At 31.5% G+C, this 24,984-nt stretch overlaps 1 protein-coding gene across 1 annotated transcript in view; it reads left to right on the top strand.

Moving 5' to 3' along the window:
• The first annotated feature begins 5,800 nt into the window (after nt 1–5,800).
• LOC144858828 (kazrin-like) overlaps nt 5,801–24,984 on the top strand; it is a 74,206-nt gene continuing 55,022 nt past the window's right edge. The window contains exon 1 of the mRNA XM_078714948.1: nt 5,801–5,854. Within this exon, the coding sequence (XP_078571074.1) occupies nt 5,815–5,854 (40 nt within the window). The 5' untranslated portion in view covers nt 5,801–5,814. The remainder of the gene's footprint in view (nt 5,855–24,984) is intronic.

The raw sequence follows: 24,984 nt of genomic DNA, 5'->3' as shown, positions 1-24,984 counted from the left end.
GACTATTTAATACATTAATAAATAAATCAATGATCATTTCAACTTCAAGAATATTGAGCAATGCAATTGTTCCTGCACAGTACTTGCAATAATCAAATACGATTTTATCAGAAGTTTTAGTTGTTTTTTTTTTAAATAAATAAATTCAGGTCTTAATTCGTATTTTGCTTGTCACATTATTTATACTTATTGAACTCCATTTTCTTATAAATGTATGTGTCTGTAATATAGATATTTTTAAAATGAAAAAAAAAACAAAAACAAACAATACATACTTGACACTATGGTTTTGATTATATTTTGAAAATACATTAAATTAGCATCTAACAAGATGTAAAATGCAATCATGCCATTGATACAAGGAATGGTATGGGTTACTATTATTACATGGATTATGCTGCTTTATTAAGTCATACTCAATAATAACTTAATTTCAGTAGGGAATGTATTTAAAGGTATTCTTTAAAAATAACAATATTTACTAGCTGATCAAGATATATCATCTGATTTTAAAGTTAAAATACTATTATTACAATTCTTTGAATAAAATATTATTTATCATAATATTTCAATCCATTTCTATAGTGAGGATTTGACTACAAACAAATGCATTTAGTATATACAATAAAATTGTTCCATTGTCACAGCATACAATATAACATATAATATGTAATAATATATAAGTACAGTCGATAAAATGATTAAAACTACGATATTAAAATCATGTTAATCATAGAGAACTTACATAAAATTAAAAAATTAAAAAGATATGTTTAAAAAGTAATTCACAACTCACATATTTAAACTTTTCCAATAAAATATTCATTAGAAGAACATATAATTTAGAATATTCAATGTTATATACATATATAGAAGAGACATCAAATTGTCATTTCTTCATTTTAGCTTAATTATACATTATACCATGTGTACCAATCATTTAACTCAGCATTTTGAGATTGAGTTTTGTCATTATATATAATAAATCTTTATTAAAACTTCTTGTTCAGTGTTGAAATTTGAAAATACTGATTGTTCCTGTAATTGAGATCACCATAGAATGTAATTGAGTAACGAGACATTCTGTATGTCATTTTCTGTTCAGTAACTTCAGTTAAAATGAATGGAAAAACATCTAGTTCATCAAACTCATTACCATATTAAAAACATATTCAATTGTAAAGAAAATTACAAACTATATATAATGTGCAGTCAAACTGTATTTTCTATTTACTTTCAGAGTACTATCTATAATTTGGCTACGGTATAGAATGTATATTTGTCTATAAATTTATGCCATGATTTTACAGAATCACATCACACATTGGTTATCAAATAGAGGTAGGCCTATATACAAATTACTAATACTGTATATCAGTATACAGAATATTATTATTTAAAAAAATATACCGTGAAAGCAAATTTAAATGAAATTCACATTTCAACTATTATAAAATAGATCTTTATCTATTGTTATAGTTAGTTAATCCTACTTCATTCCTGTGGGACACGCTTGTTCAATAAGTCTTGAACTGGTATGGTCATTAGCTTTATTCAATTATTAGCGACATGTGCTGAGGGCTAGGGGTAGCCCCTCTACTCATTCCGATACTTTTAAATGTACATGGCAGATGTGTAGAGTTACACTGGACCTCCAGTTTTATTTGAGAGAGACTAACACATATTTATAATCATACTGGAAAAATTATATAATTATTCTATCATTTGTTTTAATAATTGCACTGAAATGTTAGTTTACAATAACAAGTTTTGACTTTTATTTAGAAATATTCCTGATATTTGCAGTAATTCTGTTGTTCAGCTGATAAAATGCTGATTGAGTAAGTGTTTTCAGTGTTTTCCTCAGTCTAACTCTAAAATACATAGTATATGACTCAGCGATCTGTCTCAGACGACTTTCCCAAACAGTGACATACAGTTATAGTATGCAGGTCTAATATGAGTGACAGTGACTAGCGATGAACAAGAGGCCCATATTGAAACACACGAATATCATTATAGCCACAGCAGACGTGCACTATTTGGCAATCTGGTAGGCAACAAATTAAATGATTAAAGTTACACAGTCGGTCACTGCAGCTGATTTCAATTTCAAACAGGGTTTTTCGGATGCAAGAGCCCACCCTAATAGCCACAATTTTTTCTCTATCTAAAATAAGGAGATAACCCTCTGGAGACAGACAGATGGCTTCTGGATGTTGTAGTCTACGAACCTCTGGCCCGTACACATTAATTGTATTATTGTGTATGTGATCAAGCTCTTGTACCCGACCATTGCCTTTATCACAAACAAACAACCTATCATTACCCTGTATACATATGGATGTTGGATTAACAAACTGCCCCCAATGATTGCCATATTCTCCAATTGACTTGATTGGCGAAATAATTGTGTTTTTATCTGTGGCATCTGGTGTTTGGTAAAAGAAAACACAATGTTTTTCTTGGTCAGAAACAGAAACTACAGATCCAGATGGATTCACAGCAAACCCACCAGGGTTAGCTAGTGATTTCAAAATGAAAGACCTCTGACCATCTGGAGTTGGTATGTGGAGTTCTGTTTTGGTCTTTTCAGCAGTGTTGTTGCCATTTGTTATAAACAACACAAATAGTTTGCCTTCTTTGTCAAAAGCAATGAAGGAAGTACCTTCATTTTGGTATGAATTGACAATAGCTGCTTTCTTCTGAATAATGGAAATAATTCTTTTGTTTATTTGAGTATCTGCAAGGTAGATAACACCATCTTTGTTGGTTGCAACATCAGTTATTTCATCTTCTGTAATGTTATCGGTGTCCCAGGTAATTCTTTTACAAACTGAAGTTTTAAATGGTCCGGCTACCCTCATTCCATTGCAGGTGATACATACTCCTACCTTACCAAGTTTGTTTGGAAGGAATGTGGCAACTAAATTGTCAGTGTCAATGAGTTTAAGTGTAGGTTGTATGGCATTACAAACTCCATCTTTACATACAACATCAATATTCTTAATTTCATCAAGCTCCATTTTGTTTCTGAAAACTGCTCTGAGTTCAAACATTTCATCACAAAGAACAATTTTTTCAAAAACCATATCAAGGTGATGAACAGAAACTTCCAAGTCTGCTGTAGGTGCTTCGAAACCCTCGATATAAAGGTGAAACTTGTATAAGCCTGTGGATTTTGGGATAAATTTTAAAGCATATTTGCCATTCTTGGTATCATCAAGATTGAACACGTAGGCTTCTTTATGATCATCACAGCAAGGAAAATCAACTCTTGCCCTTACTTGAAGACCACTGATTAGACAAACATTGTTGTTTGAAATTGACTGTATATGAACTTCAAACTGATGATCCTTAAAGGCTACTGTTGGGTGAGAGATCTGAAATCGAGATGGACTGGTTCTAATTTCATTAGCTCTTTTTAGCAAAGTCTGGAAGTTGTTATCAAAATCAGCATTGTTGACTTCCATAAAGACATTTACTGTTGGTGCTTTTTCATTTTCAAAAGCAAGGTACTCCTTTAGATCACTTATTATCTTCCTAGATTCTTCAATCATGGAAACTGGTGATGCAAGATGGAATTGTTCAATTGCCGTTTGGATATTCTCAAAGGTTTTACATAGCTGCTCAGTTACTTCTACATCTTTTCTTAATTTAGAGGTTTTTTCTTCCTCCATGGTATGGAACTCACATTCCTTGTGCTTTCCATGTTCTTGCAGCAATCTCATGGATGTTTCTTGACATTTAGAAATCTGTGATTTCACAACTTCCAAATTCTCGTTCAAAGTAACTTCAGCTTTTTTTAACTGACCCTTTCGATTTGAATCTTGCTTGTACTTCTTTAAAGCCTGGTTACATAACTCATCGACTTCTTGCTTTGTCTTTTCCATTTCTGTTATCAGATCAGTAAGATTATGGCCAGTGTGTCGGTCATCTTTGGCACACATGTCGCAAAGGTATTCTACCTGTTCATGATCATAGCACACCAAGACAATGGAATGGCGTTTGTGCTTTGTGCAGCTTCTTTTTCTTCTAACTTCTTTCAGATCAATATATTGGAGAGATGTAGATTGAGGATGGCCTTCTATCTCAAGACTGTCATGCATAAGACAACATTCTTTACATAAAACTTTACTACACTCTTCACACCAGCCATATCCAACATTCTTTAAGCAATTGTCACAAGTAGGACTATCCAATCTGCTCCTATTTGATTTAAGTTGATCTTGGAGTAAATCTTTTAAATAAAGCGCTTCTGTGTTAGTAGAATAGTATTCATTAAGGTCTGTATCTTTTGGAGGTAGTACATGCTTGTGGTTGCAGAAGGGACATTTGACTGTCTTGTCATCAGGACTATGTTGAATCAATTTTTTAAGACACGCAAAGCACACGGTATGTCGTCTACATGGAAGATATTTTGGCAGGTGAAGTTGTCTATCATAGTCCTCATCACGGATGGGGCAAGAAACAAGATGTTTTATTTTATCCTTTTCTAAAGTGTATGCCATGTTTCCAGTACTTTCTCAAAATGATCTAAAAAAACAACAAAAAAGATATCATTAATTTGGTTGATGGGTTTTCACAAGTCCTCATAAAATTATTTGTTCAGTAAATCAACATAAAGAAACCTTGTTAGTCTTTCACAGAAAACCATAATTAAAATCTTTAATAATTGAGTCTTCTAGAATAAAATTAATAAACCAATTAATACAAATATGTTATTTTTAGGCCCTTAGACCTCTTAGTAAGCCGACGGTAATACAAAATGGGGTCTATTCTGGTCTCTCTCTCTCTCTCTCTTCGCCTGCTCTACAAATGATTTTCGCTGGTCTGCCTGGTCTAGGCTACAGCAGAGTCTAAGACCTAGCTAGCTACTGACCCCGCTATTCTGTTTATAATAATTAAGACAGATTATTCAGAAGAACAAACTTAATATTTTATGAAACAATATTATTATTCGTTACCTGTACAGTAAGTTTATCTTGCTTTAAGCTTTCATGAAAACATGAATATAATGACAGAATGTTCTTCTTATGGGCACTGGGCGTGGTGTAAGATTTTTTCGGCAGATTGTGGGGTTTTTCCAATCATTTTGGAATTCCCCGTTGTAAATAACGCCACCAACGTGCACGAGGAGAACTTACGTACTTTAATTTTAAAATACCCGCTTTTTATTTAAAAAAACCGTCATAAAAAGGAGCCACATTTTATTATTTCTGAATCCTTGATATGACTGTCAAAGTGGCTTTTAAAACTTTGTGTCATGTCTGTCTGACAAAGAACTTGCATCGAGCAGCTCCTTATTTATTATTTTATATCCATAGGCCTAGGCCTACTACCATATATGAAACTAAGAGGATTCCATTCACGGCCTGATTTTTTTTCATAATAATTTCTTTCCAATAATTTCTTTCTGCTTTATTCCACTATTTCAGGCCCACGATATTATATTATACAATGGCACTAAAAAGTAATAGGCCCACGTCTTAACTTTAGTAATTATCTTATTTCAATTTCAATTACTTATTCTTAATTGTCGTTGGTGTTGATAATGGATAAAAAGTAAGTAGGCCTACTATATCCATGAATTAAGTGAATCGTGCTTTCAAAATGTTAGTATTTCTTCTTTACATTAAATGTCAGACGCAGTTGTGGTTCTGTATCAACTCTTGATTTTTTACCGAAAAATGTAAAGGCGCGAATTAATTTTGTTACTAGTTCAATCACCCCGGGAAAATTCTTACAAAGTAAATAGCGCCCTCTCTGTTAACTAATTCTAAATGAGACATGGCTGGATTTGCAACTGTAAAGATGACCACGGACATGATAAATAAAGATTCTCTTTCAACTGGTAAGTAAAATCATTTAATTTCTACTACGTTTTATAAAATGATACAATATCTACCTGCATGTTCAATAGCAATTTTATGTCGGGTTGCGGTTTGGAATTTACCGGCGATTTTCTTCCACCGAAATCTAGGCCTCGGCTGCTAAGCACGTCGCGATGGCCTACTCAGCACTTGTTCAAGAAGTGGTTGGTGTCAATTCGCCTGGGAATAAATTCGCATTTTCCAAACAACGTCGATATTATTGAAATTGCCAATGCATAAGCAGTTGTTAAAACGTTTTAAACCTTAAAAGAAAAATCTAAACGACTACCGTACTCAATTAGATTTTATGATAACTCATCACACCTACCACTAGCTAGTATATTATAACTTGAGAAATGGTTTTAATTTCTACTATTGTTTGCAAAGGGCATTCACCCAAGATGATCCGAATATCCCCCTCATTCAAAATAAAAAGCCCTGTTTGCATAATGGTCAATGAATGTACTCAGCAGAACTGATGCTTTTCAGACTATTATTCTCCCTTGAGGCCTATTTCATTCTAAATTGTGTGGTTGTAATTTACAACTCCTAATGGGTTTAGTGAATGTATAGATTATTGGATCATATCTCTCTGGATGTTTTGCTATCAGATATAGTCATAATTATGCTAAATTTGGTATTTCTTTCTCAAATATCATAATTTGCATTTTCTGGTTCCATTGAATTGATGAAATAATAAATTAACATACTAATAAAATAAATTTAGTTTAGTTAATATTTTCTAGTATAGTTTCTTTGGCAGAAACTAAAAGAAATAATTAAAATTCCTGGATATAATTCCTTATTGCTCACCTGTACATGGCGGAAAATCCAGCATGAATCCTGCTAGTAACAGAGAACTGGAACCGGAACAACTTTGAATATAGTCAGCCCCATGAAGAATGAACACTACAGGATAGCAATTTAAATTTTTTAATGAAAGTATAGTTTAATAGCATGATTTTCATAGGATTAGAATTTTCACATATTCCGCTGTGTATATATCTGAAATGTTTTTTCGGTCACGGTCCCATAAAGAATAGTTGGGGTGTGTACATGCAACTTTGTGGTGCAACGCCTTCCGCTGAAACCCCACTAAATCCAGACTCTATTCAATACTTGTTGATTAATGACCAAGTTACACTATCTGTGGCCATCCCCTTTAAGTTTCATAATACACTCTTATTGTGTATGTGTTTGATGTTTTGATTATAAAATGGTATGAACCATTTGGTGAAAAGTTATGCGTACTAAATTTATTTCAAACTGAATTTATAAATAATGTTTTAGATAATGATGTGATAATGTGCACTATTTATCAAATGTAATAATTTAATGTGATTTAAGAATTTGGTATAAAACCATACTTTTAATTCTGAATAATTTCAACTTGATTAGACCGCTTAAGAAATTAGCCCCCGGGGGAATTTGTATGATCTTGGAGGCATCAACTGGGTTGTACTACAGGATAGAGTGACTCAGTCGTATATGTTTAAGCCACTGTAGCTTTGACAGCTGAATGTAGCAAAGAAATTGGAATTTAAATTTAGTTTCTTACAAATTACAGAGGCGCTGCTTTTGCAGATTGAACATGTCCTGATTTTAAGTAGCAAGTTGGCTTGGCTGGGCATTTAATGGGATTTGAATAAATCTCCAATTTCCAGGTATACTGCTATAAGCTAATGATCATTGCTAATTTTCTATAAAGATATATTATTAGATAAAAATGCAATATATCTCACAGGCCCTTGGCAGAAGGAGGTCAGGGTTGAAAACCTTTCCAAGACCTGTTTCTGTTACTTGGGAGAGAACAGGGTTTTAAAAATAGTATTTTTACTGCCAATAGCATAGTACTATCCCAGAGATAAATGCTCCTTCAGCATCCCTCTACAGCAATGAAATAATCCATCAACCATGCCATTTTGTAGGCATGTCCCAACGTACCGTCCCAATGTCATAACAACTGCCTTTTAAAAAATCCTTTTAAAATGTTTTCTGTATCGATGGCGGATCCAGGAATTTTTTAATGGGGGAGTGCTAATATTCACAAGTGCTACCTCCGCCGGATCCGCTCCTGTGTAGTTACATACATTAATGTAGTGTGCTAATTGAACAAATCACGAGTTTCAACAGATATTATTTTAAGTGTCGGTAAAATACTGTATCTAAATAAATAATTTCTCCGTCTGAATTTAGAGGGGCTTTGAAGACCGAAGTTGACACAGCAAATTGCAGGGTACACACACTTGTCTAAAGGATGTTATGAGAATCCTATGCAAATTGTACTATGAACATAACTCGCGCAAAAATTTGAATTGTTACTTGGTGCCTTTCAGTTTTAGTTCTAGATTGAGGATTTTCTATTTTTCTGGCGCCAGCAGCATGTTCCGGGTGCATAAAAATTACAGGGGCGGCCCTATTTAATATAAAAAACTCATGTGACACCCATGTTGTATTAGTATTACTAATATTAAAAATGCAACTGCATACTTTTCGATATTTGGAATACTGTAGTGTAGTGAGATACTGTAAGCATTTAAAATGCTATTTACAGTAGTATTACACATCATGCTACACCCCATACTGCTTCATTCCACAAACACAGGATGGTCTAAACTGAATTAAATGCCAAGAATGTTTATGTAGCAAGTATTGGGTGGTAACCCTGTAACTATTTTCATCCCTCAGGTAGACCAAAACATTAGCTTAGGTTTCATGCAATGTCTACCAATTGAACTTTGTACTCGCTGTGCTGTACTAGGTTTACCATGATTGGTATCAGATCCCTGAGATATTTGTGAAGCATGTTTACATTGAATGTGAACATGAATTGAGAGGTTTTATAGGTACTGAGATCTAAACTTTGTATAAAATTTGTTTTTGTGTATAAAATAATATTTTGATAATTAATATGGGTACAGTACACAGTACAGCCACTTAATGTGTCAGAACCTACTATGTTACATTACATACATTATTGTATACAGATAAAAGTAACATGATGAATATGTAATGAAGGTCAAAGTACAGATCTTTATTCAAATTTGTTATACTACTGTACTACTCAGTTTAACAATGTAAGAGCCAGTATGTTATATCCATAACATCCTATATTAAGTCTATTTCTTGCCTTGCTAATACCTGGATAATCGACAATAGTCTATATCTCCAAAAAGAGGAATACATTCATGGAAATAATATATTGAACACTGCAATTCGGATGATGGTGTAATTTTTGATTGAATGTCATTGTGCAGAAAATTTTTAATTATTATTTTTTATTTCAATTTTGTGTGGTCTAAAATATGCGTATATTTTGTGATAGAAAATGCGTCAACCATATTGGTTGGTGTAAAGATATTGTGAAATAATTTAAAAAAAATCGTCTATACTCGCACGTATTCGACTATAAAAGTGGAGTTTTAAAATGTTCACATTTTCAATAGGCTTATCAGTGCAGTAATAAAGCACTTAAGTATGTACCTTGTAGTTTTAATCTAATTGGTTATTTATTGCCTCATTAATCTTGGCGTACTATATGGTCTTCGTTAATTAATAGCTTAATAAACTATTCAATGTAGCATGTGAAAATAAAACCATGGTTTTTCTACCATAAATACAATATTTTCATTAGTTGCTTATTTTAATGTAGGCCTACATTTTACTAATTGTTCTTACATTATTTTACATCTATCTATAACAATATTTTTACACAGTAAAAACTTCTCCATGGTACTGTAAAACTCGCAATATTTTAAAGATTATTTTACACAGTAACTTTGTTATTAGAAAATACTGTATATTCCAGCCTCATTGTTTCAAAACTTTAGCCTTATGCTACTTGTGCAGTCAACATAAATATCTATAGTATTAGTATTATTAGTTGTACCATCTTGATACTGTATGTACATATATCTGTCCATGTAGATGTCTACTGAGGAAGTCTTGTCTTTGAAGTTATTTGAAATATGTAGTAGTACTGTTACATTTGACTGTAGTGTTCATCAATCAATCAATCAATCAATCAATAATTTTTATTTCTCAAATAAAAACAAAAAACAGTTAACATTTTCTAGAAATAATAGATAATAAATGAGAAAAAGGGGTACCCCACTGGAAGCTTAAGCTTTAAAATGTGGGGTCCAGGCAACATATTTAAAATAAGGTAAGGTAAGAAATATATATAATATATGATAATGAACAAAAAAGACATTTAACTTAACAAATGCAGTTATTATTTAACTTAAGACAGATATATGATCAACTTAAACAATGATAGTAGAAACAAGGTATTCATGTAGTTTGAACTTAAATGAAGATATAAAATTAATAATTTTAATTTCATCTGGTAAAGAATTCCAAATTTTTGGTCCTTGAAAAGTTATATCATGCTTGCCAACCTCAGAGATGATTGAAAATGTATGTATAATTATTCATCATTAAAAAATCATTGAATGCCTAGTATTTTCACATAACCCTAAATCATCACATTATTTATTTTTGTATATGAATACATTTATGTTGGCCTAATATTCTTTGAAAATTGAAATATACCTTTGTTCCATATAATTGCTACACAGTACAGTGTCAGTATGCAACAGAAATTTCAACTTAATTTTGTGACATAAGCATCCTAGTGCCACTGACCCAAATATAATATGATCCAATAATTTGTGGATGCTACAGTCATAATTCTTGGCAATCAAATTTTGATTTTAAACGCAATTTATGCTGCACAAAATTTATTCTGTAAGGTTTGACCAGTTAACGTGACTGAGTAATTTCCTTTTGATCTTCATAACACTGTGTCTTCTATTTAACTGGATGAATTAGAAGTTTTTATTTGTTACAAGTGGAAATACAAGTATGGCCTGTTTCTTATGCATAATGGCAAAAAACTGTTTATTCTAAAATAGATTAAAAAATATAATTACTGTATATGTTATTTTTTAAAATTGTTAATCAGTGGATGATCGGCTACGAAAAATGTGAATATTACCCAGGATGCAATGTCGGTAAAATGTTCTACGTTCTAAGAGTACAGATAGTGATTGTATGTTTTAACCATTTTCATAAGCCAGTTACTGTATTTGAAATTTGTCTTGTTTCTGCTGACAAGAAATTGGGGGCATTTTATTTGTACAGTTGTTAATTGGTTGTCTGCAGTAGAAACAGTTCCTTAGTAAAGTAGTTAAAATAAGCAATTGCTATAATTTAGGTTAGAGTCAAAGGATTATTGACGACATTTGAAACAAATTATTTAATTTGATTAAAGTCAGACATATAATTAGATAGATTAGTATACTGTGAATGCCTTTTGATTATTTATTGAAATGCTTGTTGGGATGTATTAATAGAAAATCAACACACTTCAAGAAGAGGAATATTTTCGGTTTCTGTGAATTGGTTTTTTCATTAACATTTTTTTTGGTTTTTATTGCAAACTACTTAAATGGTAGCTCAGTGTATAAAGTTTCTAATTTGTTTTCAACTGTTAGCCGAGCAAGCGTTGTGAAGTAGGCCTAAAATGTGGAGTTTTTTTTCAAAATAATTTCAGTAGAAAACATTGCTACTACAGTACAGACTACAGACAGACAAATTAGTTTGTTAACCGTTTTGTTCTTTTCACGGCATTTACGTGAGAATTAAGCGTGTTCATTGCTTGGCAAATAGCCTGCAGACATTGCCTCTTAACTCATTAACCACTGCACACATATTAAGCAATTGTTGTAATCGTAAGAAACGTATGGGCTACAAACATCGTGTTTCTAAATTCTAGCCATGGCGAAACAAATGGTCTGGAAATAATGAAGTAAACGAGGATTTGCTAATTCTGTATGGTAAATTGACAGAACTCTGTGTTCATGATCGAGTCATAATCATAATTAATGATGTGATCACGCAATATATTTCATCCAAAATATGAATTTAATTTTCAAATAATTATTTGATATTAATATTTGGTTTATCATGCATTGGTCTATTTCGTGCCTAGCTTACCCGGATAAACCAAAAATAGCCCACTCTCTCTGTAAAGAGGATACAATAAACATGATCAACTGTTTATAAAGTGGTTTAATGAAATCTGTAAAAATATAGAAGAAAGAAAGAGATTTTTGGGTGGCTATACCAAAAATATAATATCGTCCAAACATAAAATGGATGTTTTTCTTATAAATATGAAAAGATAAATATGATGAAAGGAAACATTGATTTATTTTTAAAAGGTGATAATTTAACACCCGGAAATTATCATCTTTTTCAAATTAGCGATCATCATAGAAGAAAAACAAGTGACATCTGGGCACAGTATGGTTTCCTTGTCCCACGGCCGAATACTATGAGTAAAATGTTTACAATTTGTGTAGGAAGCAAGCGGGATATAGCGTCCTATAAAAGTATACACTTAGGTTAGTCTTAGGCATTTGTGTAAATTTGTAAAATACACATTGGCACACCATTCAGAAGCTAAAACTGTTTATATTCATTCCCTAAACTTTAGATAATGAACTTTCCTTAATTTGTGAATATCGTTTCATAATTACAACGTTTTCAAAGGACACTGACTAATTTTGATGTTATGTTGTTCACTGGTGTGTACAAAGTAACTAACTTTAATGCATGCATCACTGAAGAGACATCTACTCCCAGGATTAAAAAAACAACAACATTGGATTGATGCATTGCTAATTTGTAAGTTAGAAGTTCCAAGGCTAGTTTCTATGCATTTCTTGCTTTATATTACAGTACTGTGTAGGCTGAATGTTGTTCAAATAGACTCAAGACTGTTCAGCCCAAAATTATATATACATAATGCATGTGTATGTATGTATAAACACAACAGGCAATGAACATTAATTTTTAACCGCACAGTGATATACTCAAAATGTATTCATTAATTTGAAACATTAAAGATGAAGAAATCTGTGAGAGTGAGAAAAAGTCGTCCCAACCGAGATTCGAACCCGGAACCTTCAGATAATCTGAAATGTACAGTATGAGAATTATTGTTCACAAAAAGTGTATTAGCTGCTTTTTTTTATTATGGCTATATTAAAAAAGATAATTTTATAATATATGATTATTATGTATAATTTTAATAATTTATACAACTATGTATATATAAATCTTGTTTTTGTATTTCCAGTTATTTCTATCTGCATACACTATATGTGGTTTGATTACATGGGAATATTAGTTTAACTCCTTGATGTGGTGAAAACCCTATAATTAGATCTGAGAGTACCTGTTTGCCTGCTAGTAAAATGCCAGGTATTCACAGGTATCAACCACTCTCTTGTGGTGTGAATTTTGCACTTGGTTCAATAACCACCCATTTATCAACACATCATTAGGCCTAACTGTCAAGAATTCCACCAACTGCTCCTCTATTAGCCAACAGATGTGATTGAATTTTCCCTTTTCATAAAACTGCCTGTTTACTTACTAATAATTATTTGTGAATGATGTCAGTGGTTTTGTAGTTACTTTTCAATTGACATCGCCCTGAGGTAACACTTTGACCACGCCTACATATAATTTTTTCAACAGGCATCCATCAGTTACAAACTCGCCAATTAAAGCATGACAAATGAAACTTTCTAATCTAAGCACCTGTTTCTGGAGAAGGAAAGAATGATTTTAAAACCAAATCTTTTTTCCTTAGCTATAGAAATAGTCCTGACAATACCACAAAAAGAACTGATCTTAAAATATTGTATTAAAACCCAAATTTATTTTAAATTATAAAGTGGCTGTGGAGTAATTTTGAACAGCAGTGCTACACAATCTTGGTTTAAATTTGACCTTATGTCTGAGGTAATATTTTTGATATTTTCTTCTGCCATGAGATGGATGTAATTTCACATATAATACCTGTACTGTTATTTTCTGACAGCAAAAAACAGGTCATGTGTTAGTTAGTACATGACAGTATATAAAAAATCATAGGGGCACAGCCCAACTGCAATTATTACTTAGCATTTGTGTTAACATATGTCCTAAAATGTTTCTATCATGCTTAAAATATTCCACTACAACTACAGACATAGTTTATCTTTTAATATGCTGATAGGTTGAAGAGGAAGTCAGTCTTTATGTATGTTATGGTAATTGGTTCTTCGGTTCATTTGATAATAGAACTATATGAATATTATGGATTAAGTATATTAAAAAGTGTCTTGTTGACTCCCACTGTGTACAGTTAATTATAATTTCAATGTATATACATTATTAAGCGATATTTATATTGTATAAATACTATGGTAAGTTATTCTTATGGTTTTCTATGGGCAGTTAACATATAACACAGTATATACTGTATAAACATCACAGGGACGAAACAAATTCTAAACCGTCCTGTCAAATATAAATGAAGATGAGAAAATCTGTGAGAATGAGAAAAAGTCGCTCCAACAGAGATTCCAACCCGGACCTTCTGCTTGATATGCAGATGTCCTAACCATTAAACCCGATTGGATAGAGACTAGATTAACATTCTCAGCGTGGTATGGCGGAACAGCACTAGTCTCTCAATTGTACACACACACACCAGAGATCTATACATAAAATGACATTTCTTTTATCTTCTTTAAACATTGTAAGATTGTATACAATAAAAATGTTATAGAAAATTTCAAATAACCAGTTGGCATTTTCAAAAAAACATTCTGAATTTTAAATCAATTTCTGTAAGAATTTTATTGAAACTGGCAATGTAATGATTTACTTTTTAATAAATTTTCAATAAAACGATGTTTAGAATTCTAGAAAAAAGTGATCACCCTTACAGTTGTCATTGCTCATATAATTTAATCATTTTATCTATGAATATTCTGTGGATTTTGTCAATTTTATTTAATAAAATTGTATTTCAAGTTAAGTTACAACTCAGCCGCTGCATACAAAACACCATAATAATAATTAAGGTTTTTATGCTTCAGTCAGTTTCAGCAAGATGAAAATAAAAATAATGTAAGATCTGCACAAAATAGATGTAGTTATCTGCACTGAATCAGTTGGTAAATATATAAATAATGCAAATCAATTGTGTTGTTTAGCACTGTGTAAATTATATATAATTTACAGTATGATTTATATAAATAATGCAGTTATTTATTAAACATATATCAGGTAGTAGTAAAACAGTAGCACCTACTGAATAATTTATTGTAAGTAATTGGCTTTTCACTGATGACATCCTTATGAGATTTGGGTCATTCTTCTATTAATGGGTCATTGATCATTATGGGTCAGTAGATTTAAATTCTGTGGGGAAAAAGGAGAATCACACTTATTTCCCCCAGCAGTGCTTGCTGTAATATTTACTGTTGGTGACTAAAATATCTTGGCATTCCTTTATAAAGAGATACTGGTGATGTTTTGTTGACTTGAAATTAAATATTTCTGGTGAATATAAGTTTTACATTGATTTATATTTTTATAAGTTTTAGTTTATACCTACTAACTTTAAATCTATTACTCCATTAATATAAATTTATATACTTTTTTTTCTCCTTTTAGTTTCAATGTAACTATAATTTGTTCATGTTTGTTCATCATTTTGATAGTTGTGATACTGTAGTTGTATTTATTTTATATACCCTTGTGGAAAAACACATTTTGTTGTGAACGATCAGTCTCCATTTTAAAATAATGATTTTGTTATTATTATTTAATATTAATATTCAATAGTATACACAGTTATTTAAGGTTTGAAACATACATTGGTAATGTATTTCGAAAAATTATTTTTGAACCTTGATTAAGAGTAAACTTTCACACCAGTCCTAACCCAGTATGAATTTTGCCCATCGTACATATAAAACACTTGTTTTTCAGTACTCATGCATGATTCTATTATTTTTGGATATCTTGCCGATCACATAATCATTTTCAGTTCTAATTCTGCTATTCATATATGAACACACCCACAAGGACTAATTGCCATTGTCATTTCCAAACAGGAAGGATGATCAGTAAAGACTGAAATTACATCATCTTTTATAACAACAAATGATAAACATTCTTGTTAAATGTTTCTTCTGTTAGTTATCTACCATTAATTCCCTCCTTTCAACCTTTGTTAATTGTATTGTGGCCAAGTAACATTGCATGTTTCTTGTCCCTGTCCGCGTCCTTTTTTGGGGCCGCCTCCTTTTTTGTGGCCGCCTCCTTTTTTGTGGCCGCCTCCTTTTTTGTGGCCGCCTCCTTTTTTGTGGTCGCCTCCTTTTTTGTGGCTGCCTCCTTTTGTTTATTTTTAAAATTATAGATTAATAGGAATGAATGTATAAGAGTTCAATGAGGAGAATATTTTCATGAGAGTTTCAATGTTCTATTCAACAATGGGCGCAAGGAAAACGAATGCTATTTAAGATACTCTAAGACAATTTTCTGTTTTTAAATACTGGATTTCTCGCTTCATATGTGGATTAACCTATTCAACTATAACTGCTTCATTGGTGGTACTTGTATGTGAAACATGCAGTCAGTTAAATGGAATTTGTAAAATGCTACAGTAACTACATCTCATGTGGTACATATCTCAACATATTATAAAGCAATTATAAGTTATTTAGGAAACCACCTAGTAAAAACAATATCATAGGGATTATTTAGCACTTGATCCAGATCATTGTATCTTAAAAGATTGACTCATATCGATAATAATTGTTGTATATTCTATCAATATGACTCATATGCAGTTTAATCTATTATTTTTGTAGGTCATGTCCCCAGGTATTTCAACATAGTACCATGTCTGGGGTTGTTTGCCCAGGTTAGGTTATCTGTTTAGTCAAAAGGGATGATATACAGGCCTATACTGTAGGTATTCTGCTTCTTTGCAAACTGTACAAATGGTGGTATGGTTGGCATTGTTGCTTTGTGGTTAACCCACCTTTCCCAGGGTCCTGATTTCATAAGTAATATTCTGAATTTAAGTTCAAACCACTAAGTAAAACCTTAAACAACTTATTTTCTTCAAAATCATAGGAATCCGGATACTGATTATTGTGGGTAGTTTGGTAGTATGTTCTCTGAAAAACAAGAAAATGATTCCTCTATTGATGTTTAAATAATCCTAGACATTTTCCTAGAATAAATCATAATTATAGTAAAATAATGTGTATATGCTAGCACTTGATATTTCCTTTAGGCTACAGAGTATAGGCTATGTATTATAGTCTCTAGTTGTTCAGATTTCCCTTGAGTACTTTTTTTTTTTTGTGCTTTAAAGAATACAAGCTGAAGCAAATCTGTATTGTTATAAACTCATTCACAACCTTATGTCTGGCAAAAGAAAATATAAGTTTGTTTCTCTGGCAGTTTAAGTTATAAAGACTTCATAGAAGTAAAGTTTATTTACTGTATTATTTGAAATAGTGACATAATGGCATCTTTAGAACTTCTGAACAATGAAGAGAGAAATAAACGTTTAAATTTTAATGTATTCATTTGATTTCATATTCTGAAACATATTTTCCTATTGAAGAATCATGTGACTTTAAACTTGGCTTTTGTTCAACATTCAGTTTTAAAATGTAAATAACAGAACCCCTTTTATGGGTACACTTCAGGACCAGAAAGGTGTCTCCCCTTAATAGGGGTGTTCCCAGAATAGAGTTTGCTGTAGTATATTTCCCCTACATCATATCAAATGAGAATGTATCCCTTCCAATAGAGTTGTTGCCTGAAGGGGTTCTACTGTACAAAGTTATGGGTGAAGAGTGATAAGATCACATCATGTTTAGAGCACTGGTATTGACCCAAAACAAGTTGGTTACATCCCACAACAGATAAAAGCTTGATACAGGGCCAATACCCTCGAAAAGGAGTATAGTCATCCTAAACTAGGTATGCTAAAATACTTTTGCCATTATGAGGAAAACAGTTGTTAGTTTTTACATAAATTTGGTCGTAAAATGGGCATTTTACTGTTGTTGACTACGTCGTATTGTCTCTATTTGGTGACAGCAGACTAATCAACAAACCAACAATGCTGATATTCCCATGAACCTGGGTTGAAATTAAGACCTTTAAAATCCTTATAGGTGTACTTAATGAACAAGACAATCATTAACACAATAGGTGTTATCTACCCCTTTGGGGCTTTGCATTGTGATTTCAGAGCTATTCATTTCTCCCAGCCACAGACCTCTCAATACAGTTGCCGTTGGTGTATAAGATGTCTGAGCACCCTATGGGTCACCCTACATTCAAAGCTGGGTTATTTATATAAATGACAAACAGAAGCTCATTATCCTTTTATCTGTGTTGTTGAAGTGTCTTTGAACTAACAACTATTGCTGGTAAATCTAAAGTATAGTTGTATAATTGCAGGCTTGATGCCAAGTCATAATTTGTATTGTAATGAATAACATGATTATCATAATTTACTGCATACAATTAAATGGGGAAAGAGAGTATTTATGTTAGAATTTATGACAGAAAAACAATACTATCAAGTTTGTACAGTACCAATATTACTGTAACTTAAACATAATATAGTAGACTACCACTGCCAAACTAAAAAGTGATGGTTAAATACTGTAATGAGCATCAAAGAAATTGACTACTGTATAAAATAAATCAATTGGCCTACTGAAATTTAAAAATTTAAAATTATCTTTTCCAAGCAAGAAACTTCTGCAAAACACAAATACTTTGCAATAAAATTCACCTAAGTGCTTACTAAACCTTGGAAAATTTGATAATTTTTAAAGACAGGTCATGTTGTTATAACAAATTAACACAAGTATGTGCAATACTTTGAAATAATATTATTGTAAGCTTCTATTCTAATAAAACAATCCTATTTAATAGCATAATGTAATTGTAAACTTTATGACTAAAACATTTTTAATAAACCTGTTTCATATAGATTCATGATAAACCAGCACACTGCCCCCTATAGTTTTCACATGGTGGTATTTCAGGTGTACTGTTTGTCCTTGGTATTAATTGGATTTCTATTGTTAATTGAGAGTTATTTTATTAGTATGCGGTGTCATATTCTATCAATCCCCAAGTTCAAGCTATTACTTGAAAACATAAGATAGCCATTGGGACCTTTTATATGCTTTGTGTTTTTTGATGGTCAAGGATGTATAAGCCCTTAGGTGAATTTTATTGCAAAATATTTTGGGGGTTTTTTTTTGCAGAAAAATTTCATGCTTGGAAAAGATAATTTTCAATTTCAGCAGACCAATTTATTTTATACAGAATTGTTAATCAGAAAATGTTAACTAACAGTTGATATCATACATGTTAGTCGGTCTCATGACACTCACCACATTTGTAAAATATACATACATTTTTTAAGAACAAAATAAGACCATAATGAGTGAACCTTCCACATAGTTGAAAATTATTGGAAAATGACTAATTAAACTTAAATAATTTAGACATAAAATTGTGTAAAAACCACACAAGGAACAAAACATGGGAGCTTAGTGATAAATATGTATTATTTAAAATATAAGCAACAAGTTTTTCATAAATACCTTCATGTTCCAGACTTTACAGATTGAATAGACATGTTTTCCATCCTTTTCATCAATTTAGAATATTATGATTTATGTGAGAATAGAGTTTGTAATTTACTAGAAACCATAAATCTCAATCCCATGACAAATAACCCTTTTAGATTTATTAGCCTTTAATTTATTAGTATGCCTACAAAATTTCTCAATATATAAATTTATCTGATTTAGTATCTGATCTAGTATCTCTCCTAAATCTGTGTTAAAAGAGTCTAGTTCTGGTAACATAAATTGGTCTGTTTCATCTGTTTTCAACTGTATTTTCAGTCAACTCTCCCAACCCTTGGACAGCCTATTATGTCAGGTTTTGAAGAAATGTTGGTATTCTTGACCAAATTGTGTTATTTAATGGTAAAACAAATTTGGAACCTTTTGGACTTTAAAACAATTCATTGTGTCTGGTTTTAGGAAAGTTTCAGGTTTTCAGAAAGTCTAGTATTGGAGGAGTTGACTTATTTAACCAACAACAAACATTTATTAAACAAGAGAACTCATTAAGCAGGGAATACAAAAGAAAACCTAATGAACTGTGACTTAAACCAGGTTCCTATTGTTGCTTGCATCAGGGAGGTGTCCATGCTTGTGCATGTGTCACCCTCTATTGTTTGTTTATTGCATTGTTCATTAACATTATAATATTGTATCAAATTCGCATTGTATTTGAATTCATATTCATGGGAATACAAGAATTGGAAGAAAAATGTCATTTACATAATTAATAGTTACTTCCTGAAATTGTGTATACTGTACTGTAACAACATTTACCTGTCATGGATTTATTTTTCACTTTAAAATTTATTTCATATATTTTTTTCAAATGGAACTTATCTGGATCTTTGGCAGTTCATAATTTCACTGATATAATCCATTTTAGAATTAAATTATGAATATAAAATATACAGTTATAAACAATATTATGTATTATGATTTAATTGATAATAAGGAAGAATAGGTTGAGAGCGATACTGAAAATGGGCACTTAATCCAAATTGTTAGTGATATTGTATAACTTGTATCAAAGCCTGTGTATATACACAGTAGGCAGAAAATGAAACCATTTTTCACTAATGATTGTAAAATTCTTACTTTTAAAGCCGATTTGGAACAAGAATAACATTTTTAAAATAGATTCTTATGCCTATTTATTAAATTTGCAAGTTCAAATTTATTGTCAGAAGCTTTTATGGACGTAATTTTTTAAATACTTTTCTATTGTGTTAACATTTTGGATTGGTTACATTTTGTTTGTTCATCCATATACTATTCCGTATTCCCAGCATGAATCTACCTTGTCGCTTTAACAGTCATTGCACAGGCATTGTTACAACCTACTAAAAAGGAACAAGGTCTGAAGGTCTCACAGATGGACATCATTGCTAAAAATTGAACAAGAAATTATATGTACTATATTCAACATTGAAATAATATTAGGTATACATGGAAATAATTTAGATTAACAATAGCAGTAATGAAAACTTACATATTTTTATGTTAAATAGTTACAACTTTACACAACCTTTTCATAGATAAAACTAAAATGGCGACTACCCATCCCGATCTAACACAATTTTAAAACCAAAAAATAACCACCCAAGAACCTATATACATAAAAATCTCGTGTCTGCAAGTTTAACATTAAAAATATTGTATCTGAAGTAGTCGAGTAGCTATTGGGTCATGTGTGAACATGGTCCTCACCAAATTAGAAAAGTTAGTATCAATTACTAATAGAAATCTCTGTATAGAAAATATGTGAAACTTCCAGAATTCCATTATCTCCTCTACACGAATAATAATAATATTACAAACTTCACCTTTCTATGATGTTGTTCTACTCCATTGGCTCAGAACTCTATACTGTTCTAAAATGTCTTTAAAATTGTTCCACGTTTTTTTTGTAAAACAGGAAATCTTGTGTTATGGGTTCTTTGATTTAATCTCTTGTGAGATATTTTTTATTTAAAGCCCCCTTCCCTACGTTTTTTAGATCTAATTTAAGATCACAAACTATATTTAATGTAAAAATAATACTATATGGTCCTATTGCGATAACTTTTTTCGTCTTTAAACGGTTAAAAATGTGAAAAATAAGTCGATTCTAATAATTATAGCGGCCCGCTATAAATCCCAAAATGCATTGCGCGCGGATTGATATGTTTGTTTTTCACCTGTAATTCGCCCACTTTTCGATCGATCGTGAGGCCAAAACAAATGGAAGACTCCTAACTTTTCAGAGAAAATACCGGGTTTTCCCCAATTTTTATCAACGGAGTCTGGCAAAAATAGAAAGACAATTAATGCAGCAACTATACAACGTCAGGCTAGGTATATAGCTAGCGTACGATGTTCGTACGTTACCGATGTTTACCAGCTAGGCCTACAAAACTAAGCCTAGCTAGGCTAGGCCTAAGACCGTCCACGAGAGGTCGATCGCCGCGAGCTACTTAGGTAGTGCATTGTTTCTCACTTTTTATCATAATTTACCATAAAACGTACATTTAAGACAAGAAATGACATGGTTTAATGTTTTTAAAGTGATATATATGTATTATTTTCCAAAAAACGTCCAAAATTGCAGGGAAGGGGTCTTTAAGATAATGATCAAATTATTTAGGATAATGATAAAATTAGATATTTAGATACTGCGTGTTATTGATATGAATTTAACTTAAGTTTGCTCATAAAATAATATCATTTTTACTACTCCAAATTCTTTGAATAAATATAGATTTTACAAATTATTATTCAGTGCACGTTGTTTGCAAAGTGTGAAATGAACTGAGAGAATCTTGTTTCATATTTTATATTATTTCATCCTTTGTTTTTGTTCTCTCAATGTTTGATTGAGTAAATGATTATTGTTTATAGTGATATAAACAGCTGTCAAATTGTATTGAAGAAATGTATCTTCATCCAGGCATAGAATTTTTCATTCTTTTATCTCCGCACAATGGTATAACAGACAGTATTTCGGGCCTTTTGATTCATTTGTGGTAAAAATCTGAGCTTGACAGTAATATTTCTAGCCTGACCATCAACGTATTGATGACAAGTTTCAAGTAAAAGAATAAAATCTTTTTTCCATGTTGAAATATTTGAATGTTTTGCACACAAATTAAACATACTTTTATGAAGATTTTTATCGGATCTTCATATTCATCGTGCGGTTGCTGTTTATATTTGGTTGCTTATTAAGCAGTTTTATATGTTGGGATAATGGAATTACCTTGCTTAGAAGATCATGCTTTACCTTCTAATGAAGAAAATGATAAACATGAAGAGTTGATGCTTTTCACAGATGGTATGTTAAAGTAGTAGAATAATAATTATACAGTAATATTTATATTGGCATTTATGAATTGGTTAAGGGCCTGTTCAGACATACAAATTTATTCTTTTGTATTGTATATGGTCTGAACCAGGATAAGACAAGTGGAACCCAACTTTTATGACAAGTTCTGACTGTTCTTTAAATGAAATCTAGTACTTTACAAGATTTGTGTGAGATTCTTACAAAAGTCGTGCCTCAACAGTTTGAACCACTAACCAATCAAGTGTACTCTTTTCATACCTGATGTTCGCTCCAATCGTAGAAAAAAATCCTTTTAATATTTTCTATTCTTTCTGACCCATTCTTTGTTTCCTTCCTTATTGATTTCAATTATGTTGAACTATTACTGTATAAGTCTACCTCCTATTCCAATTGAACTACAGTACCTTTTGACATTAATACTTCCTATTTCATTCTTTTCATAGACTGTTAACGATGCTATAACACAGTAAACATTTTGTTACATAGCATAACAAAAATAGTGTGGTTGTGTATATAGTCAACTATATTATTACCTAACAATTGAAAATATGAGAACAACTGGTGCATACAAATTCACTAAAGATCCTTGATAGATAGAAGATGCACTATTTCAGTTCACAAGTATTCTGTGGAAATTATACAAACTAGAAATACAATTCCATAAAAATATTATGAGAAGAATGATTACTTTATTACTGTATATGGCCTATCATAAGATCTATACTATTTTCCTAAGAATCTGTTTCTAGCATGCCTAAGTACCCTTTAAAGTCTATACACATAGCAAATGTGTAAAAGATGACAGATATATGAGTGACTTGTCATGCTTTAATATCAAACTTGTTTTTAGTCTGTCTCACAATATTTTGCAAAATAGAATGTACTATATTGTCAATGAACCAAAAACAAAGTGCTCTATTGCTTATGAAAATAACTCTCTAGATAGAATATTCTATTTAGTCAGTTTATTTTGGAGGTATTTTATTAAATACATAGAGTACTTGGTAATACAGTATATCTTCCATGTTTGATCAAGTTTAATAACATTTGTACTGTACATTTCCCCTAGTTTCACTCAGCATTGAACAGTTCTGTAGCCACAAGAAATAAAGTGGTTAGGTAGTTGCAAGAAAAAGGAACCTGTGTGCTAACCACAGGGTTGTTGAAGGCCTCTCTCTGAAGAAGTGGTCAGGTTGAAACATTACCTACCATACTGGTGGCTACGGCCCTGTTAAAGTATTGATACACATTGGTTGATAGGAGTTTTATATAATAGGGGTATACAAATTGTAAATATCAACCTTATGTCCAGTCCAGTTGCATCGCATTGCAGATGTTTGATTTTACAAACTTCATATACTGTACTGTATGCAATAATGTGCTTTACTTTATGTGAGCTATATTTTAGCTACTGCATGTCTTTTTTACAGTAAAAAACTTATTTTAAAAATAATGATCCCTCCTAAATTACATTAGTGTATTCTTCATGCCTATCTGTTAGACCTACTATAAATGTGATTCATGTAGAGACATGACATTTCACAGATATACTGCAGTGGTGAGGTTAAACACTGCCATCTATAGTCTATAATATTATGTTAAATATAATGTCTGGAATATGCATACATTTCTCAAAAGTGAAATGGTCAAAGACTACAATTAAATTTGATTGTTGGTCATAACTTAATTATGAAGTGATCCGTTGGGTGATTGTTTATAGTAGGCCTATAACGGGCTGTGTCATATCCCAATTTAAGTTTTTGCAAGGAGATGTGTGTAGAGACTAGGCCTAGCCAAAACCCCAGTTTATTGAACTGGTGTTTAATTTCAAATTATCTCTTTATACATTCCTACATTGTAAGCATAAATATTGATGTTATATACATTGATGGCCAACTGTTATTGGTGTCAAATTGATACTTGCCAAATGCTGTCAATGTAGAACACTGATTTTGTGTGAAATGAAAACTTTCCCTCCACAATTACAAGATGAGTTATTAGCCATACCATTAAAAAAAATGTTGTAGATAATGCTAATTTATATTTGCATTATATTAGTTATTATATTTCATAATTCATAATCTTAATATACTTAATAAGTAAATAACAGTCTGTATAAAGCATATTAATTTAAAAACTTGAAAAATGATAAATCAATGAAAAAAGGTTAAGGTCAGAAATACCAGTGGATTCATAATTATCAAGATCATCTCCTTTAAATAACTTCCTCTTGATATGCCACAAAAATGGGTTACAT

This window comes from Antedon bifida, chromosome 2, assembly GCF_963402885.1.
Source record: "Antedon bifida chromosome 2, ecAntBifi1.1, whole genome shotgun sequence".
Lineage (NCBI taxonomy): Eukaryota > Metazoa > Echinodermata > Crinoidea > Comatulida > Antedonidae > Antedon > Antedon bifida.
This window is presented reverse-complemented; position numbering and strand designations above follow the sequence as displayed.